The 20,583-nt window shown below is 43.6% G+C and overlaps 1 protein-coding gene across 1 annotated transcript in view; it reads right to left on the bottom strand.

Moving 5' to 3' along the window:
* TTK (TTK protein kinase) overlaps positions 1 to 20,583 on the bottom strand; it is a gene marked incomplete at its 5' end in the record, with an annotated part of 1,887,454 nt that overhangs the window by 1,828,835 nt on the left and 38,036 nt on the right. The window contains 1 exon segment of the mRNA XM_044074056.1: positions 10,870 to 11,101. Within this exon segment, the coding sequence (XP_043929991.1) occupies positions 10,870 to 11,101 (232 nt within the window).

Raw genomic sequence — 20,583 nt, 5'->3', positions numbered from 1 at the left:
TTCGGTTTCTAAGCTGTGCCTGTGTTGAGACCATAAATTCTTTAGGTACCACTGTAGCTTTCTCATATGCAGTCTGGCATGGGGTACCAGGATTATGCATGATGCCATGAAGCCAAGGCCTGCAGTACTTTTCTTGCTGTTAGTTTGTTCTGCTTTGTTAATGCCAAGAAGTAAAGAGGAGTTGTTCTTGTTTTCTGCAGTTAGGAATGCCATTTGTTTTACTGTGTCCAATTCCGCACCCAAGAATGTTCTTGTCTGGGATGGTATCAGTCTTGACTTTTTTAAATCGACTGTGTATCCCAGGGCTTGTAGTAAGCAAATGACTCTTTGTAAATCTGTTGTCAGCTTGCTTTTGTTGTCCGCTTGTAACAGGCAGTCGTCCAGGTATGGATAAATTTGGATTCCCTGTAGCCTGCAATGAGCGATTACTGATGCCAGGCATTTTGTGAATACTCTGGGCGCAGTAGATAAGCCAAAGGGCAATGCTGAGAATTGATAATGCTCTGATCCTGCAAGAAATCTGAGGTATCTTCTGCAATTTGGTCGTATGGGGATGTGCAGGTATGCCTCCTTGAGATCTAGAGTTACCAGCCAACACTCCTTGCCCAGCATGGGAAGAAGTTGCTGTAGGGTCAGCATTTTGAATTTTGGGACAATGATGAATGTGTTTAAGATGGACAGGTCGAGAATAGGTCTCCAACTTTTCTCTTTTCTTGGTACTAGGAAGAGTCTGGAGTAGAATCCTTTGCCCTGTTCTGTTATTGGTACTCTTTCCACAGCTCTCATCTTTGTTAATTGAGCTATCTGCTTTAGAGCTTCTGTTTTTTGATTTGGAGGTAGGTTTGGCATTCCTCTTTTTACTGGTAAGGTGTGGAAGTGGAACCTGTAGCCTTGGTCTATGGTTTGCAAAATCCACTTGTCTTTTGTGATATAGTGCCAATTTTTGAAAATAAGGCTAACTTTCCGCCTAAAGGTGCTGCTATTTGCTCCCTGGTAGGCGGTGTCAGAGCCAAGTCACTGTGATTGTCCTGTTGCAGTGGCAGTGGTTGTGTCTGTGCCTCGCTGGTTATTGCCTTGCCACTGGCGTCCTCTGTAGGCACCTCCTCTGGATTGATTTCTGCCTCTAGAGCGTCTATTCCTGCCTCTGAGATTTTGAGGAGTCTGGAAAGGACCAATTTTTGGCAGGCCAGTTCCTGCTAAACCTTGGGGCTGAACCTGTAAGAAATCCTTAACTGTTTGTACAGATTTTGCCTTCTCTTCCATTTTCTTCATTACTTGCTGAGCAGGGGTACCAAATAGACTGGCCTTATCCATAGGAGCACCTAACAGCTTTGCTTTAACATGATCCGGCAAGACCTGTTCTTTCAACCATGCATGCCTTCTTATCACTGTGCCAGTCATGGCGGATCTAAATGAAGCCTCCAGTGCATCATAGCCACATTTTAAGGAATGGTTACTAACCTGCTGAATGTTATTCACCATTTCTAAAACATATTTCTTATCTAAGGAGTCATCAGAGGACAGCTTCTTAGTTAACTGATCAAGCATAAACTCTTGGTATTGGATCATATGAAACTGACAGTTTAAAGCTCTAGCTGAGAGAGTAGCAGAGGTGTAAACTTTTTCCCCATCTCTCTAAGGACCTGGATTCCCTTTCAGAAGGGAGAGGGTTTTGCTGAGGTCGAGGCTACTGCCTTAGGCCCCTGGGATATAGTCTCAGGATCTGCAAGTGGGGCCTTGTATAGGTGGTGATGAGTGTCTGGCACCCTGTAAAATCTATCTGGTTTGGCAGGGGCTGGAGGTAAAGTATCAGGAGCAGTGCAAACATCATTAAATGCATCATCCACAACAGGCAGAACTGGAGGTATAGCTAAGGGCCTATGTTGTGGTAAGTGCAGAAAGGTCCTAAGCCTTTTCTTGAATCTGAGAAATCTTGTCCCTGCCATTGGAATTGTTCTCTCATGGCATGTAAGGTTTCCCCAAAGGAAAATTCCTCTGGTGGAGAGGCAGATGGAATGGATTCTTCAGCATCGGAATCTTCATAAGTAGAAAAGGAGCCTCTGGCTGATCTGTAATGTCTGAGTCATTCCAGGAATCATCAGAGGACACTGGCTCGGGGGGCTCTGCTCTAGGTCTCTTTTCTGGAGGCTGAGAGGCCCTGTCTGGGTGAGATTGGGATCCCCTAATTAAGGAGATTAAATCCTCTGCCAGAGTAAGCATTTGTGAACTAGAAGTGGGCCTGTGTGAGGGGCTTAGCAGGCACTGATTTAACAGTTTTGGCTGCTTTAGCCCTGGCAAAGGTCTTAATAGACATGGCTGCAGGAGGCCTAGCAGCACCACGTGCTGGGGTAGAGACATCCAAAGGGATGGTGTCTGATAATTCACTAGGAACCACAGTAGTAGGCAAAACTTCAGAGGCCGATTCAACTAAGGTAGCAGGAGCCTCAGTAGTAGTCATGGATTGCTGAAGATTGACCCGTTTTCTCGGTTTCGCCGAAACCGAGACACTCGCTTGCTTAACCGTGGTTTCGTCCGAAACCGCGGACCACGAGTGTCAGTCTTTTTTTGCGTTTTTAACAATTTGTGTAGTCGGAGGATCCGACGGCATAATGTACGCAAAATCTGAGCCGAAAAACTGTTCAGCAAACTCCGACCGACGCCTAAGCGTTCGTCGGTTGAAGGAAGCACAGGCTAGGGCTGCTACGTCGTGGTCTGGGCCTAAGCAAGGTAGGCAGTAAGAGTGGAAATCTTTATGAGGTATTTGTCTCCCACAAGTTAAACAGTTATTTACTTTTTCTGACATCGGCTGAGGCAAGAAAGAGTCCCCAACGGGGTACTTAGCTTTTAGAAGTCTTCGAAGTAGTATTCGGTAGTAGTAATCTCTGGATCTGACAGACCGGCACTTGTGAACAGCTTCTGCTTCGGGTGCCACGCGGCAAGAAAGACTGAGGAAAATGGCGTCGGCTGATGCCTTTATACCCGAAGACCAGCAGAGATGACGTCGGGTGAAGTGCGACATCAGCCGAAGCCGGACCCAGACTTTGGAATCCAGCCGACCGAAGGGCTGCCTGACGACAGGACAACCCATTTGTTATGACTGCAGATGCATCCTTGAAGGACATCCTAGGAATACCACAGAGGGGAAGGAGGGTGGGTAATCCTGACTGCAGATGCATACCTATCGGACATCTACATTTATGGTAGGTACAAAACTGTACTATGTCCTTCAAGGATGCATCTGCAGTCCTAACATATGGGTAGAATACCATAGCCAAACTGGGGGAGGAGGCACTAAGATAAAGATGGTGTAGTTAAGATCCCTTGCAAAACAGCAGTTGCAAAACCTGCTCGGGATCTAGAGTATAAGGAAGATTATAATGCTTGGCAAATGTATGCACGGAGCTCCAAGTAGCAGCTTCTAAAATGTCTTTGGTAGCCACTCCTATTAGGAAAGCTGTAGTGGTGGCTGTAGCTCTTGTGGAATGAGGTCTGATATTTTCAGGAGTTGTCTTTTCATGAAAAGAGTAAAAATTGAATGCAATTTCCTATCCATTTTGAGATTGTCTGTTTTGAAATTGCTTTTCCTTGCATTCCTGTTGCATATGCTACCAGAAGCTGGTCAGTTTTCTGCTGGTCTTAGTTCTGTCCAGATAGTAGCGTAATTGTCTGTGCACATCCAAGGTATGTAGCAGTCTTTCCCCCCTGTTCTGTGGGTTGGGGAAGAATGTAGGTAAATGAATCGCTTGGTTCAATGATACTCTGGAGACCACTTTTGGCATAAAGGTAGGGTTAGTTCTCAGAGAGACTCTGTCCTGATAGAAGATAAGGAAGGGTTGTACTGCCATTAACGCCTGTAACTCAGATACCCTTCTTGCTGAAGTGATTGCTAGCAGGAAAGCAGTTTTCCAAGACAAGAACTGTAATTCTGCTGTTGCTGCTGGTTCAAAAGGGGAAGTGTTAACTTTTCCAGCACAAAGTTGAGATCCCATGTAGGTAAAGGTGGTTTCCTTGGAGGTTTTACATTTTTGATTCCTCTCAAGAACTGCCTGAGTAGAGGATGAGAGAAGACAGGAGGGTCCATGTTGTATTCTGCTGAAATTGCTGATGCATGAATCTTAATGGAGGAGTAAGACAGGCCATTGTGGAACAGTTCTGCTAAATATTCCAGGATGTGTGCTATGTTTGCCAATGAGACATTTTCTCCCTTTGCTGCACTCCAAATGAGGTATCTTTCCACTTGGCTGAATAAGTCTTCCTTGTGGAGGGTCTGCGTGCCTCCAGGATAATGTCCTTAACCCTCTGAGATAAACCTGGGTTATTTTGTTTTATGCAATATTCCAAACAGCTAGCTGCAGTGTTTTCAAGTTTGGATGTAGGATCTTGTAGTTGTCCTGTGTTAGAAGTAAGGGATATAGAGGTAGAGGCCATGCGTGTGTCCGAGACATGCTTCTCAGTAGCGGGTACCAATGTTGCCTCGGCCAGTCTGGAGCTATCAGGATTACCCTTGGCTGATCCTCTCTGATCTTCAGTAGAACTTTGTACATCAAGGGAAGAGGTGGAAATGCATATGCTGTCAGGTTTTCCAGCTGAAGGAAAGAGTCCCACCCTCCAAGCAAGTGGGTGGTATGCTCTTGTGCAGAATTTCTTCAATTGGTGGTTGTGTGGGGAGGCGAACAGGTCTATCTCTGGTAGTCCCCATTTCTTTGTTATGGCTTTGAAGATATCTGGATGCAGCATCCATTCGTGAGCATCTGTGGTAGTTCTGCTTAAGGTGTCTGCTAGAGAATTTTCTTTTCCTGGTACAAATCTGGCCTGAAGTTGAATGTTGAGATTCAGGGCCACATTCCACAGGTCCATTGCCATCCGGCATAGAGGATATGAATGTGTACCTCCCTGTTTGTTGATGTACCACATGACTGTGGTATTGTCCGTCCTTAGTAGATGACCCTGTTGAAGGAGTGGTCTGAATGCCTGGATCGCATGTTTCACTGCCAGCATCTCCTTTAGATTTATGTGTAGATTCAGCTGGTCTTGGGTCCATAGGCCTTGTATACACTTGTCCACCATGTGTGCCCCCCATCCTAGGTCTGAGGCGTCCGTGGTGATGGTCTGGCTTGGATGAGGTTTGTGGAAAGGCAAGCCTCTGTTCAACTGACAGGCCTGAGCCCACCACAGGAATTCTTGCTTCAGGCATGGAATTATTGGAATCTGGGCTTCTAGACTGTGCTTGTGTTGAGACCATACATTCCTTAGGTACCATTGTAGCTTTCTCATATGCAGCCTGGCATGCGGAACCAATATTATGCAGGATGCCATGTAGCCCAGGGCTTGCAGGACTTTCCTTGCAGTAAGCTGAGTTTGTGTTGTTAATGTCATGAAGTAGACTGGTAGTTGCTTTTGTTTTTCTTCTGTGAGAAAAGCCATCTGAGTTGATGTATCCAGTTCTGTACCAAAGAATGTTATCCTTTGGGATGGTACTAGTCTTGACTTTTGCATGTTGACTGTGTATCCCAAGGCTTGCAACAGTTGTATGACATTTTCCAAATCTTTGTTAATTTTGCCTTGTTGTCCGCTTGTATTAGGCAGTCGTCCAGGTATGGGTAAATTTGAATTCCCTGAAGCCTGCAATGAGCAATTACTGATGCCAGGCATTTCGTGAATACTCTGGGCAGTAGATAAGCCAAAAGGCAATGCTAAGAATTGATAATGCTCTGATCCTGCAAGAAATCTGAGGTGTCTTCTGCAATCTGGTCGTATAGGGACGTGCAGGTATGCCTCCTTGAGATCTAGAGTCACCAGCCAAGACTCCTTGCCCAGCATGGGAAGAAGTTGCTGGAGGGTCAGCATTTTGAATTTTGGAACAATGAGGTATGTGTTCAGTGCGGACAAGTCTAGAATAGGTCTCCATTGATTTTCTTTTCTTGGTACAAGGAAAAGCCTGGAGTAAAATCCTTGGCCTTGTTCCACAGGTGGTACCTCTTCTATAGCTCTCATCCTTAGTAAGTTGTTGATTTGTCTTGGAGCGTCTGTTTTTTGGCTTGGTGGTAGGTTTGGCATTCCTCTCTTTTTTGGTAGAGTGTGGAAGTGAAACCTGTAGCCCTTGTCTATTGTTTGTAAAGTCCATTTGTCTCCTGTAATGTAATGCCAGTTGTCGGAAAACAAGGCTAGCTTTCCACCCAAGGGTGCTTCCAGTTGTTCCCTGGTAGGCGGAACTAGAGCCAAGTCATTGTGTCTGCCCTGTGGAAGTGGTTGTAGTTGAATCTGTGGCAGTACTTCTCTGGTTGGTAGGTTGCCACTGACGTCCCCTGTAGGCACCCCTAGATTGACCTCTGCCTCTTGGGCGTCTATTTCTGCCTCTGCGCTCTGGAGTTGTCTGGAAAGGACCAATTCTTCGAAGGCCAATTTCTGCTAAACCTCGGAGGTTGGACCTGTAAGAAATCCTTGACTCAAACAGTCAGATTTTGCTTTTTCTTCCACCTTCTTTAGAACCTCCTGTGCAGGGGAGCCAAACAAAATTTTTCTTCATGGGAGCATCTAGGAGTTTTGACTTAACATGGTCTGGTAAGGATTGTTCTTTTAACCAGGCATGCCTTCGAATCACTGTTCCAGTCATAGCTGATCTAAATGAAGCCTCCAGTGCATCATAGCCACATTTTAAGAAATGGTTACTGACCTGCTGAGAGTTATGTACCAAATCCTAAAGGGACTTACGGTCTATAGGTTCAGGAGAAGACAGTTTTTTATTTAGCTGGTCTAGCAAAAATTCCTGGTACTGAATCATGTGAAATTGGCAGTTCAAGGCCCTGGCCGAAAGAGTAGCAGAAGTATAAACCTTTTTACCCCATCTCTCTAATGCTCTAGATTCCCTTTCAGAGGGAAGAGGGTTTTTGGCAGAGGCAGCTGCCACACCTTAAGGGCCCTGTGAAATGGTTTCAGGGTCTGCAACAGGAGCCTTATACAAATGGTAGTGTGTATCCGGGACCCTGTAATATCTGTCTGGCTTGGCAGGGGCCAGAGGAAGAGAATCAGGGGCAGTACAGGCATCATTATATGCATCATCAACAACTGTTAGTACTGGCGGAATGGCTAAAGGCCTATGCTGTGGTAAGTGTAAAAAGGTCCTTAGCCTTTTCCTTGAATCTGAAAAATCCTGGCCCTGCCATTGGAAGTGTTCCCTCATAGCATGCAAGGTTTCCCCAAAGGAAAATTCTTCAGGAGGAGAAGCAGAAGGAATGGAGTCTTCTGCATCAGAATCCTCATAAGGAGAATATGGGCCTTCGTGAGGGTCTGAAATGTCTGAGTCATCCGAGGAATAATCTGTAGAGACAGGTTCTGGGTTCAGTCCTAGGCCTCTTATCTGGAGGGGCTGAGAGGCCCTGTCTGGATGAGGTTGGGATCCCTGATCAAAGAAATGAGATCCTCAGCCAGGCTGAGTATTTGGGAACTAGAGGTAGGCCTATGTGAAGGAGTTTTAGCAGGTAAGGCCTTAGAAGATTTAGCTGCTTTAGCCCTGGCAAAAGCCTTGATAGACATAGAAGCAGGGGGTCTAGCAGCCCCACGTGCAGGGGTAGATATGTCTAAAGGAATAGTGTCTGACAAATCCTGGGTGCCTGCTTCTGTAGCAGTAAATTCAGTAGCAGATTCAGCCATGCTCTGTGAGGCCTCGGCTATCGGAGGCATGCTTTCGGTCGAAGGAAGAACCGGGGGCTCGGTTTCAGCCGAAACTGAGACACTCGCGGTTGGCCTAACCGTGGTTTCAGCCGAAACCGCGGGCGAATGTCGGTCCTTTTCCTTGCGCTTTTTAGCTAATTGAGTAGTCGGAGTCTCCGACGGCATTTTGTATGCAAAAGCGGGACCAAAAAACTCCTCTGCAAACTCCGACCGACGTCTAAGTGTCCGTCGGTTGAAGGAAGCACAGGCTAGACAAGCTGATACGTCGTGGTCTGGGCCTAAGCAAGGAAGGCAGTAAGAGTGGAAATCCTTATGAGGTATTTGTTTCCCACAAGTTAAACAATTATTTACTTTGTCTGACATCGGCTGAGGCAAGAAAGAGTCCCCAACGGGGTACTTAGCTTTTTAGAAGTCTTCGGTAGTAGAAATCTCTGGATCTGACCGACCGGCACTTGCGAACAGCTTCTGCTTCGGGCACCGCGCGGCAAGAAAGACTGAGGAAAATGGCGCCGGCTGATGCCTTTATACCCAATAAACAGCAGCTATGACGTCGGGTGAAGTGCGACATCAGCCGAGGCCAGACCCAGACTTTGGAATCCGGCCGACCGAAGGGCTGCCTGAGGCAGGACAACCCATATGTTAGGACTGCAGATGCATCCTTGAAGGACATCCTGGGGTTTTTGCTGTGTCTGGGTTTGGCTTGAGAAGACCTGGAAGGGGCTGGAAAGGACCAATTCTTAAGAGGGCCAGTGCCTACTAAATCTAGGAGGCTGAACTTGTAAAAAATCTAATCATTTGCGTAGATTTAGCTTTATCTTCCATCTTTTTAAGAACTTCCTCAGCCTTGTTGACAAACAGGCGGTCCTGATTTAAAGGAGCATCCAACAATTTAGCTTTAACATGATCAGGCAAAGATTGCTCCTTAAGCCAAGCATGCCTTCTGAGCAGAGACCCAGTAACAGCAGCCCTGCAAGAGGCCTCTAATGAATCAAAACAACATTTCAAAGTATGTTTTCCAACTTGTTCAGCAGACTGCATTAAATCCTGTAATTCTTTATTTTCCACACAGTCAGGAATCAACATCACTTTGTTTAAGCAGTCCAATAACATGTTGCTGATACTTTAACATATGAAACTGGCTGTTTAAAGCTCTAATGGCCAAGGTTGCAGAAATATAAACCTTCTTACCCCATCTATCCAGCGCCCTGGATCTCTATCAGAAGGGGTAGGATTTTTAACAGTAGAAGCCTTAATGCCCTTGGGCCCCTGTGAAATAGTCTCTGGATCTGCAATAGGATTTTTAAAAAGGAACTTGTGGGATTCAGGGACCCTGTAGTATCTGTCAGGTTTTCTGGGAGCAGGAGGCAGGGAATCAGGGGCCAAACTAGATTCCGAAAAAGCATCATCAACAATGTTTAGTACAGGAGGAAGAGCTAAAGGCCTATGCTGAGGTAGGAGAAGAAAATCCCTAAGCCTCTTTTTTTGAATCAGAAAAATCCTGGCTTTCCCAGTGGAAATGCTCCCTTAAAGTATGTAAAGTTTCCCCAAAAGAAAAATCCTCAGGAGGGGAAGCAGAGGGAATGGAGTCCTCTACATCAGAATCTTCATAAGGAGATAAGGGCAAATCCAGATCATCAGAAGGATCAGAAAAAAACAGAATCCTGATCAGAAGATTCATAATCAACTTCAGTCCTAGGTCTCTTAGAAGGGGGGGGGGGTTGGCTACCCTGATTAGAGTTATTAGATCTTCAGCCATTCTTATCATTTGTTTTTTAGGCATAGAGTCCTGAGCATGTGGCCTGGGCATCGGTTTATTTAGGCATGGATCGAGATTTAGGTGTAAGTAAAGAAGGCATCGGTTTAACATGCAAGTCTGTAAGCCTGAATACACCCTCAGAAGCTGGTGACTCCACAGCGGCTCCGGACCCATCCAAGGTAGAGACATGCGTGAGTTCCATAACTGAAGCATCTTCCAGCATACCTGACTCCGAATGGGTCTCAGTAGAGGCCTGCGAATCAGAAGTAGCGGATATCAGGGGCTGCGAAAGTGCCTCACTGAGTACTGGCGAACGACTTAGGAGAAGCGTCGTCGGCAGTTTTGGACCAAGGCAGCCTGCCTCTGTCTTTATCTTTGCGTTTTTTTTGGAATCCTGGTAGACGGATGGCTAACCGACGACATTTCTGGATAATTAAACAGAGAACCGAAAAATTTAGTCTTGAAAAAAAAACGACGACGGATAGTGCGCTGATTAAATAAAGCACAAAACCGACAGCAAGGTACGTCGTGGTCAGGGCCTAGGCAAGGAATACAGTACAAATGAAAATCTTTATGAGGTATTTGCTTTCCACATGTAATGCAATTATTAACTTTTACTGACATCGGTAAGGAGCAAGAAAGTTTCCCCAATGGGGTACTTGGCTTTAGTTGAAGATTTCTGTTCTGAAACTCAAAAACGAAAATTTCAGGAGTCGGCCGACCGGCACTTGCGAACTGCTTCAGGCACCGCACAGCAAGAAAGACTGATGTAATGGCGTCGGCTGCATGTTTTATACCCCTGACGACCTGACGTCATGGAAAAAGGGACATCAACTGATGCAGGACCTAAGACTTTGTTAATCAAGCCGACTGAGGGCTACCTGCAAGCAGATAACCCAAATGTAATGACTGCAACAGTGAAACACTAAGAACATCGATATGTCAGCATTCCAAATGCACATCTGTCCCTAAGATGATGTGTACACAGGGGTGGGAACCTAGGGAATAAACAAAAAATCCTCCTCAGAAGCAGATATGACACTGTCCCAATCTGTTTCACACCTCTCACCAGACTGAGAAAGCTAGGAAAAGTTTTGTCAGGTTTGGTAGATGCTTTGAATGAGGAGGGGCATTCAGAGTTAGCCGACGGTCAGCTGCAAGGAGGGGACAAAAAATTTAAGTTACTTCAAATTAATCTTACTATTATAAAAATACATTACTTCATGTTACAAAGATATGACCAGACTCAGAAAACATAACATTTAAAAATAGTAGGAGATTCCAACTTGGTACAGCATTGCACCACTCACTCAAACTTAGACACAACTCTGCTAGCAAAATACTGCATATGTACATTTATAAACACGAAATGTACAAACAGCCACATTAATAAAGACATACATCATGCACATTTTTTTTGCTCATTTCCAAATGTTACTTACACTTTCAGCTGAGCAAATCTCACCAAAATGTGAGCATAACTCTCATTTCTACAGTACTTCTCTGCAGGAAGGGCAGCAACAGCCTCACTATACATGTCACTTAGTCTTTTGCGGAGCACAGCATCATCCTCTGGATCACCTTTTTTTTCTATTTTTTGCAAATAGGAAAACCATTCTTCTGGGCAATTGTGGAGCCTTATGATGTCAGAATTATCAGAGTGATCAGAATGATCTGTAGAGAACAAGAGAATTAAGATTCAATATTACCAATGAATAATTTTGTCTTCAGTACAAAACTTTTATATATGGTGCTTAGCTCCTTTTAACACGTGTCTTTTAAGTTTTAAGACAATTTAAACCAATACATCATACATGCAATTTTGCAGCAGCACCGGTCACAAAAACAGACAAGCAGAGAAAGAAAAATAATGTGAGGTTCTCAGCAAAAAGTGTGAGCATCCACAATGACACTTGAAGGCTGACACAATCTTGTATTCAAAGTTAAGCCTAAAACTATTCTATAGTCTTCACCACATGGGCCATACCTCACAAAGATTCAGTATTGAGAGGTCAAAGTATTTACTAAACTTGGAGGCTACCTTCACACCTCAAGACACATTTAGTAAGCACAATGCACACAGCACAAAGCATTTCACTAAACTCATGCTGAGGCTGTTAACAGAACACAGCCCATGTCTCTCAGGCTGAAGAATAAGAAACCTCAGACACTAACTCAAACAGCAACACATTCACCTTCAACTTTCATCACTACAGCCAGTACACATACCTTTAAGAGTCACAAAGGTGCAGATTCCAAGCCCTTACAGCCCACCGAGACTGCGTACAGGCATGGTAATATTTTAGTAATAGATGACTGTCAAACATATGGAAACCAGTCTCACCAGGCTAGCGAAGAATAGGGTGATGATTATCTGTCTTTCTGAAGCCAGGAAACAGGACACAAGGGCTCTTGATCTCTCCATTCTGACAAATACAATTTAATCTAACAGTAGTCCATGTGGGGAAGAATAACCCTAGGCCCGTAGAGGGACATGCAGAAGGATATGACTGACTTTACAATGCATGTGTCTGAGGCAAGAAAGACAGTGGCTAGTCTTGAGTGGTACTTTGTAATCGTCCAGAATGATGCAGATATTCAAAGACAATGTAAATGGCTTTAATAACTAGCAGTGTAGCTGATGTTATTCCAAGTGGATCCAACTTATGTTGGCTTGGGATGAGATCTCAGACAAGCCTTCCTGCTTTGCACCTCTCTTACCAAGGCTTTCACATTCTGGCTAAAGCCTTTGCTGCCCACACAGTACTTTTTAGGCAAACTCAGTCTGTATGCAGATTTCAACCTAGCAAAGTGTAATTTGCAAAACATCAATGTGGTTCTAGTCAATGCCAGGGGTCTTAAAAAAAAATGCCTGAAAGTGAGGCTCTCCTGCAACTTCAAACCATTCACAGGTTCATAGGCAATTACCAAGTTAACAACCTTAAAAGGCATTTTTTTAATCTTAGCCTTGCTTCCCAATTGCAATGAACAGTGATACCATAGTTTTTTTCACAGAAAGTATATATAACTTGGACATATAACCCGGGTATGAGTGGTCAAGCATTTACAAGCTTTCTCTTTCTAAGGGAGACAGGTATCAGACCAGGAATAAATTTTTAATTCTTCATCCACTGATCCAAGTTATGCTTGAACAAGTGCAGGAAAGGTGAAGAACTCTGCTTCACATGGATGGGAAGCCTGTTCCAAAGAAGGGAAGGGGTATAATCTCTAAAACTTACTTACCCCTCCCACGTCTTATTATGTTACAGACAAATTTAGATCCCTGATGCTAGTTGTTTTGTGGATGTGGCTAGAGTATAACACTACTACTGTTTTAACTTGTTATAAATGACATGCACTATAGTGAACATCAACGGGAAGCATGATGATTTTCTCATATAGGTAAATGTGTATAACAAGTCACAGGTACATCACAGCTGGAGAACAAGATGCTTTGTAGGCCAGCCACAGATAAATTCCCAGTAGTCTGTAGGAGATGGTAAAACAGATAGGACTCTGATGCAGACCATGTAGCACATCCTATCTACCCCATGTACACTTTGTGAAGAATTTTGAGTGCACTCCAGGTGTTGCACATGCCTGGTGAGCTACAAACTGAAGGGGGCATTGTACTCCATGACTGGTCTACTGAGGACCAAGTACAACAGAACAACATCTTTGTACCTAGATGCCACACAATTGCTTATAAGTTACATAGCACAGAATGTTGTCTCAGTGAAGCATAAGGGTTTGGAGTCTGCCCTCTACATGTGTAGCTACACAGACATTGTTACAGTGCAATGAAAGCATTTTCTCTTTTCCTGGGTACAATGTCCATCACATCTTCAGATCTATTTTTAATTTATTTATTTACATTTGTTGACCGGGAGTGTCCGACTGGACGTAGGTCCATTTTCAGCGGAGGCCCAGGGAGAAAAGCTCCACAGTTAAAATAAACAGACAGTAGTTACATTGGATTACATAGCGATTAACAATTTACATAGCAATTACTTACAACATATTTACAGATGAAGAACATAGTACATCAGTAGACAATTTGAATCTTTATCTGTGAAGTACATAACAGACATTAACAAATGTTACAATAAGAAGTTCCTGCTGTATAATAAGTACTAGGCTTATGAGCATCTGAGCTTGCTATAATCAAGGTAGTTAGTGGAGTGGAAAGAAAGGTAGTGGTTGGATGGGGTGGGTGATACTAGAGTGGGAGTTGCAAGGGCACAGCCAGCATGTTTTTAGGTCTGTGGGGAAATATCAGTATTTGTCAAGGATATCATTACCTCATGACAAATTTCTTGGGACCCCACATTTGAACTCCTAGATGTCTAAATTACCATGAACAAGACTAATAGCCACCTCATACTTAGCTACAGAAATGACAGTTGTGTACACTTACCATAAATGTAGATGTTCGATTGTATTCACTGTTGCAGTCATCACATTTGGATTATCCTGCCAGGTGTCGCCCTCAGTCGGCCCGAATACCAGAGGCTTAGTATTTCTGTCTCGGTTGCCGTTGCTCCAGGACTGACATCAGGTCGTCAGTGGTATAAAAGCAGGCAGCCGATGCAATTACATCAGTTTTTCTTGCCCTGTCAGGAGGCCCCAAATAGGGAGCTAGGTTATGGTGGAAGAACACCACCAGTAGAAAGTAAATACCAAAAAATCCTTGTAAGGAGATGGGGAGAGAGACAAGGGAGATGGAGGGACAGAAATGAGGACTGCAACACTGAATACACTTGAACATCTTCATTTATGGTAAGTGTACACAACTGTACTATGTTCTTAGTGTTTCACTCATAGTAGTCACATTTGGGTTGATTCCCAAAGCTGAAGAAAGGGGGGGGGGCAGTCAAGAAGACTGTGGGCTGGCTAGGATTCCCTGCAAGACTGCGGTGGCAAAGCCTGTCCCGGATTTGGAGAAGATAGGCAAGTGGTAATGCTTGGCGAAGGTACGAACAGACGTCTATGTTGCAGCCTCCAGGATGTCCCTGGTGGGGACCCCTCTGAGAAAGGCTGCAGAGGTGGAGGTTGCTCTGGTGGAATGTGTCCTGACCCCCTTTGGGGGTGGTTTCCCATGCTGTCTATAGCAGAAATGGATAGAATATGCTATCCATTTGGAGATTGTTTGGATATTGCCCTGCCCTCTGCTCCTGCTGCGAAGCGGACTAGCAACTGATCAGTTTTTTCTGAAAGATTTATTCCTGTCCAGATAGAATCTGACCTGTCTGTGCTCATCTACAGAGTGCAGAATCCTTTCCCCCCTGTTCTGTGGGTTAGGGAAAAAGGTGGGCAAATGTATGGATTGGTTGAGAGCCACGCTGGACACCACTTTAAGCATGAAATATGGGTTGGTCCTGAGTGAGACTCTGTCAGCATGGAAAATGATGAAGGGCTCTACAGCAGTGAGTGCTTGTAGCTCTGATACTCTTCTAGCTGAAGTGATGGCCAGAAGCAAGGCTGTTTTCCAAGAGAGAAATTTTAACTCTGCTGAAGCTGCAGGTTCAAAAGGGGGTAGGGTGGGCTTTTCCAACATAAAGTTAAGGTCCCAAGCTGGGGTAGGAGCTCTTCTGGGTGGCCTTTTGTTAGCCTCTCTTAGGAACTGTTTGATGAGAGGGTGTGAAGAAAGTAGGCTCTGTGCTGTAATGAGCAGGGATGGCAGAGGCATGAATTTTAATAGAAGAGATGGATAGACCCCTGTGTAGTAGAGTCTGCTAGGTAATCCAGTATGAGACGTAGGGAAGGCTGTGCCATTCCGGCTCCCTTAGTCTGGATCCAGGTGCAAAACCTTTTCCACTTGTCAGCATAGGATTTCCTAGTGCTGGGGCATCTGGCCTTAAGTAGAACATCTAGGACTTGTTAGGCTGGCAGCTTGAGGGGTGGTCAAGGAATAAGCCAGGCTTCCGGGTTAAGGGTCTGCAATTGGGGATGCATGAATTCTCCATTCCCCTGGGTCAGGAGTGTTGGGATCTGAGGAAGGTGGCATGAGTGACAGGCTGCGCAGCAGTGGGTACCAGTGCTGGAGTGGCCAGTCTGGGTTAATCAAGATCGCCCTCGGTTTTTCCTCCCTTATTTTGAGAAGTACCCTTGATATGAGTGGCAGTGGGGGAAATGCATAGACCAAGAGGTTTACCCACTGGAAGGATAGAGCATCCACTTTCCAGGCCTTGCTGTGAGGTTCCCTGGTGCAGAATTTTCTGAGCTGATGATTGGAGTGGGAGGCAAAGAGGTTGACCTTCGGGGTGCCCCATTTCTGGGTTACAAGGGTGAAGGTTCTGTAGTCTACCAAGTTTTTGCTTAAGATGTCTGCCAGAGAGTTTAGACAGCCTGGCAAGAATTGTGCTAGCAGGTGTAGTTGCATGGCTGAGGCCGTGTGCCAAAGGGTCATAGCAAGCCTGCAGAGAGGATAAGAGAGAGTCCCTCCCTGCTTGTTGATATACCATATCACTGTGGTGTTGTCTGTTTTGATCAGTAGAGGCCCTGGGGAGAATAGGGGTCTGAATGTTGTCAGGGCATCAAAAGCAGAACACCAACAGATAGGTTATCCTTCTATTGAACACTAATCTTCTAAAAATGTTAATAGATGGTTCATATAAAGGTAGTGTTCATTTAAAGACACACTTAATATAAGATGTTAATTCCTACATTAACCTTCCCATAAAAACAAAAACAGGACAAAATACAAAAACAGAAACAAACAGCATATATAAAGTCACAGGCTGAGTTTTTCTAAAGTTTTCTGCATTAAGATACAGGTACAAAGTCTCATAATACTACCTAATGGGTCTAAGTTCCTATACATTCCTAAACAAACCCATAAATAACCTATAGCTGAGAACTTATAAGGGACCTATGAACTATAATTTCCAATCATCTAAATCAGGGGAACCTAAAACTCGAGTGCAAAAATATCAGTTAAAATGGAACCTGTTATATTCAATAATAACATCATAATATCATAATATTCAACGGAACTACCGAGCCATCAATTGATTAAGCATATAAAAGTAAACAATACATAATACTCATAGTTATGAATGCTTAAACAATATTTATATAATTAAATTCATAAATATATTAGTATTTAATAAATATTAAATATATGGATTATATAAATAAATAACTATAAATATGTAAATATATGAATATATAAAAAATATAATCATAAATACATAAATATATAATAAGTATACCACTGTATAAATATATAAATATATACATACCAATATTAAAATACTACATGGATAAAAAATATATATATCAGAAAATAGTATACCATTATACAGTGGTATACTTATTATATATTTATGTATTTATGATTATATTTTTTATATATTGATATATTTACATATTTATAGTTATTTATTTATATAATCCATATATTTAATATTTATTAAATACTAATATATTTATGAATTTAATTATATAAATATTGTTTAAGCATTCATAACTATGAGTATTATGTATTGTTTACTTTTATATGCTTAATCAATTGATGGCTCGGTAGTTCCGTTGAATATTATGATATTATGATATTATTATTGAATATAACAGGTTCCATTTTAACTGATATTTTTGCACTCAAGAGTTTTAGGTTCCCCTGATTTAGATGATTGGAAATTATAGTTCATAGGTCCAATGCAAACTTTTAGAAAAGAAAACTCAGCCTGTGACTGATACATATGCTGTTTGTTTCTGTTTTGGTCCTGTTTTTGTTTTTGTTTTTTTTTATGGGAAGGAAGGTTAATGTTCTAGGAATTAACATCTTATTAAGTGTGTCTTTTAAATGAACACTACCTTTTATATGAAATCCATCTATCAACAACATTTTTTAGAAGGGCTATGGCTTTAAGGCTGATTAGTGTTCAGTATTTTGATTGTTAATTAATGAATATGGTGAGTGTATAAAAGCACATTTGAGTTACATAAATTATTCTGATGAAGTCGCTAAAAGGAGATCAAAAGCTTTAATCGATCCTGGCTACTGTGTTATGGACTTTGTTTCTAATGAAGTGAGTTTTGGATTAAAGTTATTTGGTACCCTGCCTGCTTTACCAATAGAAGGATAACCTTTATTGTGCCGGAGACTTTTTCGTTTGTTGTCAGGGCATGTTGAACAGCTAACATCTCTTTTTGGTTGATGTGCAGATGTATTTGATTTGGGCTCCAATGGCCCTGAATGCACCTGCCGTCCAGGTGTGCACCCCAGGCATAGTCTGATGCATCTGTGGTGAGGGTCCAGGCGGCGTGAGGTTGTGAGAACGGAAGTCCCTTGTTGTGGTTGCAAGCTGCTGCCCAGCAAAGAAAAGCTTTCCTTAGACAAAGTATCATTGGTATGAGAGTTGCCAGGTCTTGAGAGTGTTAACACCAAAGGCTTTTTAGATATCATTATTGTTTTCTCATATGCAGTCTGGCGTATGGGAGGAGTAGGATGTAGGAAGCCATGAACCCTAAAGCTTGCAGGATTTTCCTTGCAGTTAACTGGGTTCTGGGGGCTACATGAGAAAAGTATCCTGTCAGGTAGGCTTGTTTTCCTGCAGTAAGGAATGCCATCTGGGATGCTGTGTACAGGCTTGCTTCCAAGAATACAATATTGTTGTGTGGGGACTAGTTCTGATTTTTTTTCATTGATAGTATACACCAGGAAGATCAGTAGGTCCTGTACAAGTCAGGTGCTGTAATAGCATTTTCTGACTGTCTGCCTGAATCAGACAATCGTCTAAGTATGGGTAAATGAGTATTTCTTTGTCTGCAAAAAGCAATGGCGGGAGCCAGGCATTTTGTGAAAACTCTGGTAACAGTGGATAAGCCAAAGGGAAGTGCAGAGAACTGAAAGTGCATTGATCCTGCCCTGAAACATAGGTATTTCCTGCATGATTCCCTGATTGGGATGTGTATGTAGGCTTCTTTTAGATCTAGGGTGGTTAACCAAGCATCTTTGGAAAGCATTGGTAAAAGCTGCCGGATGGTGAGCATTTTGAATTTTGGTATCACCAGAAAGGTGTTTAAAATGGATAGATCAAGGATGGGGCACCATGTGTCTTCATTTCTGGGCATCAGGAAGAGTCTGGAGTAGAAACCTTGTCCTATCCGTTCTGCAGGAACATGCTGTATTGCTCTCATGGAGAGCAGGGAAAGGACTTGCTTTTTGGCCTCTGCCCACTGGGCTGGAGGAAGATCTGGGAACCCTTTTGGGGTTGGCGGAGTGTGGAAATAAAATTTGTATCCCTGGGACACTATGCTGAAGACCAATCAGTCGTTGGTAATAGTGGCCCAGTTGCTTGCGTGGAAGGAGAGTTTTCCTCCTAGGGGCACAAGCAGGTGGGCATTTTCCTCCTAGGGGCACAAGCAGGTGGGCAGAAGTAAGGGGTGGAAGTGTAAAGTCATTGAGAGTTCTTACCATAAGGGGGTGGCTTTGCACTCCCTGTTTTTGAAGAGGAGGAACTCCATTGCTTAGATCTCTGCATTCCCTGAGGCTGCTGTTAGGAGGGGGTCTGCTTCCCCTGGGTCTGGGCTGAGCTAGCCTGGAGGGGGCAGGAAAGGATCAGTGCTTGGAGGGGCAATGCCTACTGAACCCCGTAGGCTGGACCTGTGAGAAGTCTAACTGTCTGCATAGATTTAGCTAGATTTAGCTTTTTCTTCCATCTTTTTAAGACGTCTTCTGCCTTGGTGCCAAATAAGTTGTCTTTGTTCAATAGTGCGTCCAATAATTTGGATTTGACATGGTCTGGCAAAGTCTGTTCCTTAAGCCAAGCATGCCTAAGGACAGAACCAGTGACTGCTGGCCTGCAAGATGCTTCTAGAGCATCAAAGCCACATTGCAAGGTGTGCTTAGTTACTTCACTTGCAGAATGCATTAGCTCTTGTAATTCTATATTTTCTGCACAAACAGGAAAGGAAGATATTTTTTGTTTGAGGAGTTCCAGGGTATGCTACTATTTCAGCATGTGGAACTGGCAATTTAATGCTCTCATAGTCATAGCAAGAGTAGCAGAGGTGTATACTTTTTTACCCCATCTGTCTAAAGCTCGGGAATCCCTATCTGAGGGGGTGGGATTCTTAGCTGAAGTTGCTTTAATTCCTTTAGGTCCTTGAGAGATTACCTCTGGGTCAGCAGTAGGATTTTTGAAAAGAAATTTGAGAGAGTCAGTGACTCTAATACCAGTCAGGTTTTCTGGGAGCAGGAGGAAGGGTGTCAGGAGTCAAACTGGATTCCATAAAAACATCATCCACAACATCCAGGACAGGAGGAATGGCCAAAGGTCTGTGCTGTGGTAAATCTAAGAATTCCCAGAATCTCTTTTCTGACTGAGGATAGTCTTGACATTCCCATTGAAAATGCTCCCTTTAGTATGAAGGGTTTCCTCAAATGAAAAATCCTCGTGTGGAGAGGCAGAAGGAATGAATTCCTCTGCATCAGAATCTTCATAAGCAGAGAGGGGTTAAATGTCTTCATATTCAGATGCATCAGAGTCATCTGACTGCTGTTCAGATAACACTACTGGGGACAAGTCTCTTTCTTTAGGAAGGGGTAGCCTGGCGTCCCCCAATAAGCATAATAAGGTCTTCCGCCATTTTAAGCATTTGAGATTGAGGCAAGGAAGCAGGTGCCTGAGCTTGGGTTGTTGTTTTTTTGGGGGTGTTTCGTACCCGGGGCCTAAGAAGCTTGGTAGTTTTAGAAAGAACTGAAGACACGAAAGAAGTCGGTTTGTGTCGAGTATAGGTTGTGCGAAGTACTTCCTCGGAAGCTGGTGCCTGCTCAGTGGCTCTGGACCCATCCAAGGTAGAGACATCCCAGGATCCTTAATCAAAGAGTCTCGCGGCATACCTGACTCCGAAAGGGTCTCGGTAGCGGCCTGTGAATCCACAGAAGAGGGCATTAGGGGCTATGAAACGTCCTCACTGAGGACCAGAGAACTGACGGCTAGCTTAGCGGAAGCATCATCGGCAGTTTTAGACCTGTGTGGTTTATCTCTGTCTTTATCCTTATATTTTTTTGGAAGATCGGTAGTCGGATGGCTTACCAAAGCCATATCGGAATTAGAGGACAGAACGAAAAAATCTAGCTACAATAAGGGCCCGACAACATAGTTCTAGTGATGAACAAAGCACAAAAGCGACAGCGGGGGACGTCA

Source organism: Protopterus annectens, chromosome 1.part1, assembly GCF_019279795.1.
Source record: "Protopterus annectens isolate FY-2018-M chromosome 1.part1, PAN1.0, whole genome shotgun sequence".
Classification (NCBI taxonomy): domain Eukaryota; kingdom Metazoa; phylum Chordata; order Ceratodontiformes; family Protopteridae; genus Protopterus; species Protopterus annectens.
This window is presented reverse-complemented; position numbering and strand designations above follow the sequence as displayed.